The sequence below is a fragment of the Aplysia californica genome, unplaced genomic scaffold, assembly GCF_000002075.1.
Source record: "Aplysia californica isolate F4 #8 unplaced genomic scaffold, AplCal3.0 scaffold00302, whole genome shotgun sequence".
NCBI classification, from domain to species: Eukaryota; Metazoa; Mollusca; class Gastropoda; order Aplysiida; family Aplysiidae; genus Aplysia; species Aplysia californica.
Window position 1 is genome coordinate 201,414 of NW_004797572.1, and position 11,818 is coordinate 213,231.

Below are 11,818 nucleotides of genomic sequence, written 5' to 3' on the forward strand. Positions count from 1 at the left end.
GGGTAAGAGAACCCAATTCAGCGTTAAGAAATATAACTAAAAACGAAATTAATAACAATAATTTTTACCGGTGATTAAAATGTTCTTGTAACGCCGCCCCATTATAGTGCGTTAATGGAAATGAGAAGAAAGGGCTTGTTTTATTATCGTTTTTTACTTCCGGTTCCTGTTCAAACTTCTTTGTTTACTTCTAGCAATATGATGTCAGCCCAGCATTCAAGCCTTGATAATGCCAAGACATGAAATGAGAGTTGTGTTTTGCATGCATGGCGTAAGAAGGTATTATTCTTCTTCCGTGAAAAGATAATTGAGGTGGACTAGAAGCCTGTTGATAGAAGCCATGTATTTGGGAGTGTAGCTTCTTTACAAGCTCCTCATTATTGTTGAGAGATGGAGGAGGTATTCATGCACGATCTTGTATGTATGCTCTGCAACAGCTCGCCCAAGCTTTCCAGGGAATGACTCTCTATCAGTGAACCACAGATGGTTTGGACATTTGAGTGGGTGGTTGGCAGATATTCTGGTGTGCTTTGCTCGCCTCTTTCTGTCCTATCAAACATATTATGCCGTCCATTTCCTTTCTCTTTAGTTCTCTTTATTTTGAAAGTTTCAGTTCATTCTTCGGTATTTATTAATATGATCTATTTGTGTTGCATGTACCGTAAAATTCTCACTAAAAACTAAAGTAAAGGGCATTTAATGTCGAGGCGCCCCAAGAAAACGAATGGGATAAAAATGACTTTTATTAAAATCTTGATATTGGTTGCATTTCATGAGAGCTCATTAAAAAGAAAGAAAATGAGTGGAACCCCACCACTGTCTGAATATTATGAATGAAGATAATTGTAAATATTTTACGCCCATATCGAAACAATTTGGATCATCTAGAGGCGGGTTGTTTCGACTCTGGGCATTGTCGAAATAATACTTGTGTCGTTTGAGAAGAAATGAGGATGATGATGACCATCATCCATCGTCATCACCATCATCATCGTCGTCATCATCATCATCATCATCATCATCATCATCATCATCATCATCATCATTATCATCATCATCATCATCATCATTTGCAGCAACGACAGCAATATCGATAGCTGCAACGGGAGTAGTCTCAGCGTCAGCGTGCCTTCACATCCAGTACTCCCTAATAGCGCCAGTGACCTGAACTCCCTCTGCATTGATGGGATACTAAGATCGTGATATCAGCAGACAGCTTGCCGACACCCCCTCCCCCCCCTCCAAAGACTTTCCAGAGCTTTATCTGCAAACCGAACCTGGAAATCCAATGATCCAGCACTGATCAGGGCTCTGTCGGCTGGCTGGGTATAAATTTTCCTAACATAGGAGGTCGCTTTCATTCCAGCGCGCAAAAGCCACAGGGGAAGCATAGTCGTCTGCTAATTGTCACCATAAAGCTGTCTACAGAGTTCCTGCCCCTGTTTACTGCTGTAGTGTGTGCCCTCGCTCTTGACATGGCGGCTATGAAAGGGGGCGAGATAGAAAAAAACAAAAAAAGGGTGGGGAAAAAAGGGGGGTGGGGAGGGGGGTAAAAGGAGATTACAAAAATGTCGATGTCCCCTTACTTCCTCCTTTTTCTTGTCCTCTAGTGTTTCTTTACCGATGGAGTGCTTTGTCGATCAAACAAGGAAATAGCCTTCCAATGTCAGTTTACTTTTTAGATTTCTAGCCTGGCTCTGATAGACCGTTTTGTTTCGTTTCTCAAATAGAAGCTCTTGTAGGATAGTCTTTGCTCTTACATCTGTATGCACGATGCGTTACTCTCTATACAGAGAGCTGGAATATAAAGGTCGCCACAGATATTTTATGGGCGCTTTATGAGAATCTCAAAAAGAAGAGTGAACTTTTGTTCAAGATTCGATCTTTGTTTTGAAAGAAAAAGAATTTCTACTTTTTACAGGTCAACATTTAATTTCCGAGACACGTTAATTATTCATGATATGAGAAATTGAACGATGCCTTTGTATCAAATGTTTGGGATATAGGCTATATAGAAATAGAAAAGGAAAACAATAATATCTTGAATTTTTCCAGTTTCTAATTTCCGCTACTATAAATCCGCAGCAACGAGTTCCTGCAGCGTTCAGTTCACATCGGGAGCTGGGGGCCTCCTGTGTGGTACCTAGTCCTTGCTGTGCTCACCGTGTGGATCCTGGTGTATCTCAGCATTGTACGAGGCGCCGCCGGATTTGTCAAGGTAAGATGAGAAGAGACCAAACTAATATCGTATTTGATGTAAATGATTTATTCATCCTCTGCACTACATCACTACCCACCCAATACCCCCCCCCCTCCAATCTCTCCCAACATTTTATTGTCTTCGTCACTATGCAAGCCCTGCGATTCTCTTTGCCACAGCAAGAGCCAATAAGCTAAAAATAAAGAAAGAAATAACCTTCTCCACGTGATTTCACCGTGTAACGTTTATATAAAGTAATTGAGTTACAACCTATGTTGAGCCATCACTGAAATGTCCGTATGCAGAGATTGTGCCTAGAAAAGATGGCGAGGAAAAAAGAACAAGGCGTAAAAACACAACTTTGAGCACCCACATTAAAATAAAAAGTTTTCTTTTTAAAACATCCTTGCGTGTTACCGCTAACAAATCTATCCTTTGCTAATAGATGTCCTGTCTTGAGCTCTTGTGTCTCTTCCATCTACGGGATTCATGTTCAACTTAGCTGTTCCAGGCTTCATGCCCACGCCCTCTGCATAACCATCCCACTGCGTGAAAACAAATGTTTGCTTAGCAAGACATCAATCTTACACCGTGGAAGGTCTGATTTCATCCGCCTATTCACATTTCTTTTTTTTTCAAGGAATTCGCTGTCATTCTTTTTCCCCATTTTTTCCAACAAATCATATACTGTTCCAAAAAAAAGAGGCAAATTATGATTGGATAGCGTGCTGATAAATAATAATATGGTGACATTCTGTACAGCGAGGGAAAAAAAGCTGTTTGAGTGTGTGTCAATTGCAAGGGGAAATAAAAAAACAGAAGGTTCTTTAAAAGTTCTGCGAGACGGCCAGAGACATCAGGATTTGTATTACTCACATGAAAGAGGTGTCATCGTCCAAAGTAAACAAAGAGTCAGTGTGTTGTGCCATCTCAAGGAAATCCAAGTTTACCTATTCATTTGGTTCTCTCATCTATTCTGAAGGATGACATTGTTGTTGTTGTTGTTGTTGTTGTTGTTGTTGTTATTGTTGTTGTTGTTGAGTGTTGTTGTTGGTGAGTGTCGCTGCTGCTTCACACTCTTACTTCTGCGTTTGCTACTGTTGTTGCTTCTTCTATTACTATTGTTGTCGTTATACTTGTTGTTTTAGCCGCTCATGTTTTCTTAACACTAAATAATTTCAAGTGATACCTTGTCGTCATTAATGCTAATGGCTGAGCTGCTCCAAGATTTTCTGGGGAAAATGTAGGTTTGTTTGAGAAGCGAACGCGAGACTTAATTTAAGACAACCAACTATATTTCTTTTGAGAAAGAAAGGAAATCTGATACAAAAGGCTGTTTTTATCCAGCAAAGTACGAATATAACTTCATTCGTGCACTTCAAGCTTCTTCTAAATCGGACACACCCTTTTTGCTTCCTGTTGTACAACAACACTGAGCACCCCCATGGTAGTCCATCTCATGGTTTACTCTTTCAACGCTGTTCGGCAAATTGTGAATAATGATAAATAAAAACCCGCAGCAATACAGAATCTTTTGATACCTCAAGATGCTTTGGACACGACTTAAGGGTATCCTCAATTCTTTGATTTTTCACAGAACTGCTTGTCTTGTACCGTTCTGAAAGGTTTGATCCACATAACATCAACAAAATGAAATATTCGTCCTCATGAGGTAATATTGTAGTACTCTGAAGGATTGATGTCACACACGGAACTGGTCTCTAATAGTAAAAAGTTTCTTTACAGCACACTACAATTGAAGCTGGACTATTTTCACTCTGTGTCCGCAAATGTGTAAACGAGGTTCTGTTCAGTAACTCTATACATCTCTTGCCGCCATGTTTGATCACTCTCCTCGCCAAAAAAGGGTTTGAAAAAGACCCGAGCGCCGATGTGGTGGTCGGAAGTGTTGGGGTTAGCGAACGTGATTTCAGCAGAGAAACCCAAAGACCAGAAGTTTGCTCAGCTATTGAACATGCCTGCGGCTATCAGAACATCCCGTGGACTCACTCTGTGTGGCATGAGATCATCACACCCAGAGCCTTGAATATTAATTACAAGGAAAGAGCCAGAGAAAAATCGGCACGGTGTACGTGCTTCAGAACGCACAGGCCAGAAGCTCGTGTGCCAGTCTCATACATCTAGATTGCTTCGACGGTTTGTTTGCTTAGACAGGTGGGTCATTTGAAGCTGTCCTTGAACTGAATCTGGTAATGAAGGGCAAATTGTACCACTTGCTTGATTCAGCCGTCCATTGTTTACAGTAAGGATGACACACCACTTCAGTGGCGTTATACTTCAGAAACTGCATCAGATTTGATTAATTTGTTCTGAACTCACCCTTACGAAAATGAAGTTAGTTTGGTGCTCGGGCGTAGGGGTAATTTTATAACATCTAGAACATCTTTAGAAAGTCAGACGATAATAGGGTGAAATTTAAATCAAATTATGACATTTATAGTAATAGGGATTATATGTCTTACCCAAGGACATGTATTTTGGTATAACTTCTCTAGCATGGGGACCTGAAAGAGATAAGAAAAAAAACTTGGAAACAAAGACTTAATTGATAAAGCAACAGCAACAACATTTTCCAAAAAAAAGTAACACAAAATTGGCAAGAACATTAAAAACAAAAATACAAAGAAAAAGAAAGCTGACCTGGTCAATATTGATGGGTTTCGTGTAAAGGCAAAGCTATAGAGCGAGAAAGAAAAGAAGTACAGCTGAAATGCCATATCTAAAACCATGGTTTTCAATAATTCATAGCTGCGGCTTCAGTTTGTTTTTCCCATGCATAATTTTCGGGTCAGAGATATGAAACATTCACATTGTTTGCATTGTGTTATGCGTCTTGTCATGATTGTTTCCGAGACGGGACTTAAAGAGAGTACTCTATCTTGAGGACGGAAATGGACGATAAAAAGGAGGCAGAAACGAGAGTGATGTATAATTAAACAGAATGAAAAAAAAACAGAGAGCTTAATTAGCACAGTATTTTTTTTTTTTTATTTTTTTGCCTTACTCCATTGTTTTTTGGCACAAGTACTACTTATGACTAATACATCTCTCCGCAACTCTTAAACATACTGTTGTGGTCTGCCTTTTCCGTTTTGATACTTTTCAGTTTTAATTTTGTTTTTGCCTTGAATTCTCCAGAACAGATAATGTAACCCAAAACCAGTTAGTATCCTTGCTACGAAGATAAATGAAGAAGTGATTTTTTATTATTTTTAAAAATAACACTACATGTTATCAGCAAATCGCTCTTGAAGTGAATAAAACTTTTACTCTCTTGTAAAGAGTAGGGAGGGGGTTGGGGTCATCAATTCGTCGTTTTATTTATCACTTAAGTATTGTGTAGGTATAACATCCGTTTTTAATGTGAGTAACATGCATAATATAGGCAAATCACTGGGATGCGGAAATCTTTTTTTATATAATATACAGATCTCGCAATGTTTTAAATACAAAAAAATATTCGAGATAATAATCGGACCCTGAGAAATGTGTTCGCAATGTGCGTGTTTTGCTGTGTGCGTGCTTGCTAAGTGCGTACACGACTGAAAGAGAAACAAATGTTGGACTGAAGAAGTTCGTCTTCCGACACGATCACTATAATCAACTCCCTGCTTGTCCTACAACCATTTACGCGTCGACAAGAGGATACTACATCGTTACGCTGGAGAATATCTACTTATTTTGAGTCTCAGTTGGAATATGTACAGTTAAAGGGTGCCTCTATCCGAGCTTAAAGAGTTTGTTGACTGGGATTTAAACGAAAGACTAGTGTCTTTCCTCTTTAAAATATCTGAATGCAATAAAGTTAAGACTAATTTTGGAGAACAAGTCTAAGACGGCCGGCCAGCTTGCCCAGGGCAATGTTTGGTATGTGCCTGTCCTCCTGATTTATCACGCGGGTAAAAAAATGACTCTCCTTTTCAGATTGCAATAATTATCATCTTACCTTTAAATCGACAAATTAAATTCAATCAGGAAGCGAGCTGTTCAACCCTACTTGTCAAGGTCAGCAGAGGCTGTGTGGGGAACTGCACCCTAGAAGCGCCAGAAAAGTAGCGACACTCCACAAAATATCCTTACGCGTTATATTTGCGTGCAAGGAGACAACGGCATTGTGCCTATAAGTGACGGAATCAATATCATGATAATATCATCGACACAGCAAGATGTCAGAGCCCATGGATCAGGCGGGGGAGGCTCGAAATGTCCCTGTGAATTTCTTATTCCAGTATTTATTATAAACATCATGTCCCCAGAAAACGAAAATAACAATATTGGCATACGGAACAGATTCTTAAGAAAATTATGAAATTCCAATATTTATATCCTACTACATCTCTGTCTATGAAAAGAATATTTGTACCCTGAAGCTCAAACTGATGTTCTAAAAAGTCTGTGGACTGAATGTTGGCTATGCTCTGTGTGTCCATTTCTTGCGTTCTGTTGGCGAACGCTAAAGCTACTCTCGTTCGGGTGAGGTCAAGCTAGACTATCCACAGTGGCGGTAGAAGACAGAGAATGAATTAGAGTAAACTATTTTGCTCTATAAAACCAGTTTTGAGCGCCTTTCTCCAGGGCCTGTCGCTACCATGACAGGCTTGATTATTCCTTTGTGAGGAGTGATTTACTGCGCTCTACTTCTCCGCCCGTCGGGGTTCATTCCCTTGCGTAAATCAGCATGGCTGCGAAGCAGGAATCACTGCGCCTGTCAGAAAACGTTAAGACGGAGCCCATCATACTAGAAATTATCAACCCCAAAGTATTGGCAGCTAACGGTCCCTCTTCTAGGGGTTCGACTTATACCATAAATAATCAAAAAGAACTCATTTGCCTTCGTTTAACGATATCACTGAATATCCAGAATGGTTCATTACATGAATGTAATCAGCATTCAGTTGCTTGCCACAAGAAACATGACTTTTTCACTTGTTCTTCTTCTATTATGAGTACGGCAATGTTTCTTAAACCATACCAAGATATCTCTGCCAAAAGGTCTTGTCGTATCCCATAAAGAAATCGTAAGGTAGCCCATGACGATGATAAACGCGATTAGTTCGTAGATCGCGACTCTTAAAGTCCTGCAAGTGGCGTCCGTTTAAAGACGATTGTTTAAGTAGAACGTCAGACGTCGAGGCCGCTAAAAGGGTCTGGACCGATAGATGCAAATCTATGAGTCCCCCTGCCCGTCTCTCGCGCGGCAATTGAATTGACAAATCCTATGGGATCTGGAATGGAAATGGGATGAGCCTTTCTTACGAATAAAAGCTTCTTGTCAGATGCTAATTTATCCCGCCCCTCTTCCTCTTCCTTCATTTGAAAGCTTTATTTTTTTCCGGGCGGTTTCTTATTTTCCTTCCACAGCCCTGTACCGTGGTTCCCCTCGGATGAAATCAATTCCTTTTTAAGACGTGAAGACAGAAATCCAGAGAAAGAATCATGTGCTGGGTCTGGTCTGATCCGATGCTCGTCCATCTCTGCTCTCCCGGATGTTCCTCAGGATCGGATCAATAACCAGCTTCTTGAGAAAAGAACTGGAGAGTGGTCTCTCCTTTTTCCTCGGCCCTTGCAAACAGCCTGCTGGCATTCGACAGAGACATTGGCCATTTCGTTTTGAAATTGGAAAATCCATGAGGCCCCTCGTGAGGACAGGTTCGTCCCAGGCAAAGCAATCAAGTGTCGAGGGCTCCGTGTGATTCTCATTCCAGCGAGTGCGTCCTAAACAAACTGTTGGCGACAGCGTGACTCACCCTCCGCGCCACCTTCTCTGCGTGCGTCGGGTTGACACTCGGATAGTTTGGAAGAATGTGTTTATTGCTAATGGCGATGGCCATTGTTCTCAGTTTTTTTTCTTCTGATTTTATGCCCGGTCGACAGTAACCCGATTTCATTACAAGATACCTGTGTGTTTATTTTCCTGAGCCAAATGCCTTTTGACATATCCGCCCCCCCCCCCCCCTTTTTTTCCAAAATCCCCTTTTTTAACTGGGAGGTGTGATGTCATGTGGTAACTTCGGGAAGTAGCTCGGGATGGTAAATTTTCAAGTAATGAAAAAACAATTGTTTCCGATTTGATCCCTCTAACAATGAGATAACATCTATGGAACTCAATAATCGTTGTTTCTTTTGACAAAGGGGGTTTTGGGTAAGCGATAAACTCATTTTCTCCCTCTTGTGTCAGAGTGACGGTTGTGACAGTTGTATAATTTTGAAGCAGAGGTGTAATATCTATTTTGTGTTTCATGGATCAGAATTCATTCTCGCCAATTCCGTTCTCAGTTGTTGACTAGTCACAATGATGTTCTGTCCCTTCCCCATTATAAAGATACTATAAACTCTCCAAAGTAATAACTCTTGTAGAGAGAAAAGCGGTCATCTAAGACGGGTGGTCGTTTTGGACAGTGTCATTACGATATTTAAAATAATATAGCAACCAAACAAGAGGAGAATACTCGTTTGTCCAGGTGATTGTCTTGAACAGGCAGTCGTTCAAGCAGGTTGGGCTGTAAATTGACAAATATTTGTCCAACACAAAAAACACCTCGACTTAATGTGGTCACTTTCAAGGTGTCACACTAGCCTTCGTATAATCACATCACATTCGATCCTGCAGACTCAGTTAGTCGGACACGTGTGTACCCAGCATATCTCTCTTCTGACCTGATGTCGCCCCTTCAAAGGACCCACGATAACGATTTTCTGACACGACCAGAGAGCGGATTGCACAAACCAGTGGGTCTCATCGGCTCACAGCCAGGGAGCGTGGCATAACGGATCAAGTCGTGGTGGTGGCACTTCAAGAAGGGATCACGCAACGAAAACAAGGAGGCGTGTAACAGGGAACCAAAGTTCATCGTCTGACGATTTTCATTGAAGAAGGGCACTCGCAACTATTATGCCATTGAGGAAAATCACGGCTTGCAAACTTGAATTGTAAAACAATAACGGTTACACGCAACTATATCTTTAAAATATGGTCACAGTTTGACAAAGGGGCTTTGTGACGGCTTGGTCGAATCCTGTTTACATGTACTCATAAATCGGGCCAGGGGTTCAAAACTATCGTATCTTAAAACCCTACTTTTCAGGAGAAGCAAAAACTGGTTTTCTCTTCACACAGATGATTTGGGTATGTGATTTTTCCATACTACAGGTTGAAAAACACGACGTATTTTTGTATGGATGTTCGGAAATTATACCTCTTTCTGTTTGGACGGTAACTTAGTTATCATAATGACACTGATTTTTTTTAGCAACAGAACTATCGTAAGTCGAGTTACGATAGTTTAGAAACTTCCTTAATGAATTACATAGTATATCGTATCTCAAGTTACGAGAGTTTCGCTGCCAAGGAGGACATATTTCTGTCTATCATACCCAAAGTTAGGACAATATTTATTTTTTTCTATGTCGATGCAAGTCTGTAGTATAAAACTATCGTAACTTGAAGTTACAATACTCTTGTATAATAAAACAGATATACAATTTGGTTTCTAACGTATCGTCGGTCAAGATAGGATACTTTTATTTTCTACGATTTCGCCGCAAATAACTTGGAATACATTTTCATTAGAGCGTAAGCTTTTTTAAAATTTATTTATTGAGCTAATATTACGCGGTTTTGACATAAGATGCGCTTCAGAAAATAGTTTAACATATCTGTAACTGCAAAAATATCGTAACTAAAGTCACGATAATTTTGAAACCCAGGCCGGAAATGTGTATACCGTATTACTTTTCACAGTTTCCCAAAGATTAATTTACTGGGGGTGGGTTGCACTTTGATATTCAGGTGCGTCGCCAATCAAATGTTTAATCGACTGGACTTGTAATCGTGAGGTTGCGGGTTCTGAGTTTCGAGGATCTGCTTTTTCCTTGGCTGTAACCTCGAGGAAGTCACTTTACTCTCGTTTTCCCATTTGGCCCAGTCATTTGGCTTGGTCACGTCAGAGATGGATGTTAAATTTGGAGGCCACGCCTCTTACACTGCTGCAAGGGTCGTGAAACTATACAATTTTGCAAAGTATGTGTTGTATCCATCATTTCACGTACCAAAACTTCTACATTCGGAGGTCGTGCTCTCTTGATAGTAATTCTAGAGTATGATAAAGAAGCTATAAATATATCCCATAACCATAACGGATTTTGTTAACTCATTCAAACTACCCCGGTCATTTTGACCGACAGATTTCACAACGGTGTACACACACTTGACGTCTTTTTAGCAACAACGTTCTTAACATGGTCATACGCAAATGAAAGGGAAAAACCTTTGTATTACAAAATGCAAGACATTGGTCTTGTATGTCTGAAATAAACCATACATTAATTGTTTTAATTTTTTCCTAACGTATGTAATGTGATAATTATCTCAGTTCGTGTGTTCTGGTTGTGGAAAACGCCTGTTTTAATATTAGTAATACCTTCGCTTTCATATCCTCTTTTGAAAGCTTAAGGGTGCTTGACATAAGATTGTGCAGTTTTGAATCTATACTATTCATTAATGATTACACTTTTGTTAATTTTTAAAACTGTTTCCTTTAACCTTTCCTTTTAGTATCTGTACGTGGGTGTTTTACGTCCCCATCGACTCAGTTCAGTTCATTTGAGCAGCGGGCTTTGGTCGTGCGTTTTAGAGCCAACCCGGGCTGAAAGGAATATAACATCCAAGGGAAAAGACCGAAATTCTCAATAAAAATTCTTCCAACACGGGAATTGAACTCTGGACCTCTGTGTACGACAGAAAAGTTTTGGTTTTCTAAAGAATTAAAAGATAATAAATAAATAAAAACTCAACATGCTGGATTCCCGGAGCTCATCGGAAAAATAGAGAGCGCGGCCCCAATGAATTAAAAGCATTGGTGTGTGCCATGGGCATGGAGGTTAAAAAATACAGCGCTCTGTTATAAAAAGCTAGTTGTGTATAACGTAACAAAACCCACGAGACAGGAGCACTTCCTATGACAAAACAGAAAACAGAATAAGCTTTTGTCTTTACTCACATGTGCACGAAGGGACGCACGCGCATGCACGTGTTTTGTTTGTTTGTTTGTTTTTTCTTTTTTCTTTTTCTTTTTTAAATCGCGGACTTTGTCATTAGAATGAAGAATAATGGGTATCCAGTGCACTGGATACATAATGATATGCAATGATGGAAATGCGTTTCAAGCTGAACTGTGAACAAGAAAAACGGAGCGCAGAAGCAAAAAAGTGACTGCAAACAATACAAAGTATCGGGAGATGAAATGAGAAAGCCCAATAATGCGTAAAAAATTGGCTGCCTAATTAATTAATCACATCAGTTTCATGCAATAATTATTATAGGCCTATACATTTTTGCCTTTTTTGTTTAGCTATTCACGTATTCATATCAGAAATTAATTATATACACTCATCATGTAGCCAGCTTTGTTGAGTTTGGAACAAAACCTTCTCAGAATATCTCGTTCCTTTTGTTGATCTGTCTGTCTACATGTCTGTCTTTTGCTCTGTCAGTACGACTATCTATCTATCTATCTATCTATCTATCTATCTATCTATCTATCTCTCTCTCTCTCTCTCTCTCTCTCTCTCTCTCTCTCTCTCTGCCTCTCTATCTAT

General features: G+C 39.9%; 1 protein-coding gene across 1 annotated transcript in view; it reads left to right on the top strand.

Annotated features, from left to right (window-relative positions):
• LOC101845782 (sodium-dependent serotonin transporter) overlaps positions 1–11,818 on the top strand; it is a gene marked incomplete at its 3' end in the record, with an annotated part of 117,291 nt that overhangs the window by 98,304 nt on the left and 7,169 nt on the right. Inside the window, 1 exon segment of the mRNA XM_035970657.1 lies at positions 2,086–2,218. Within this exon segment, the coding sequence (XP_035826550.1) occupies positions 2,086–2,218 (133 nt within the window).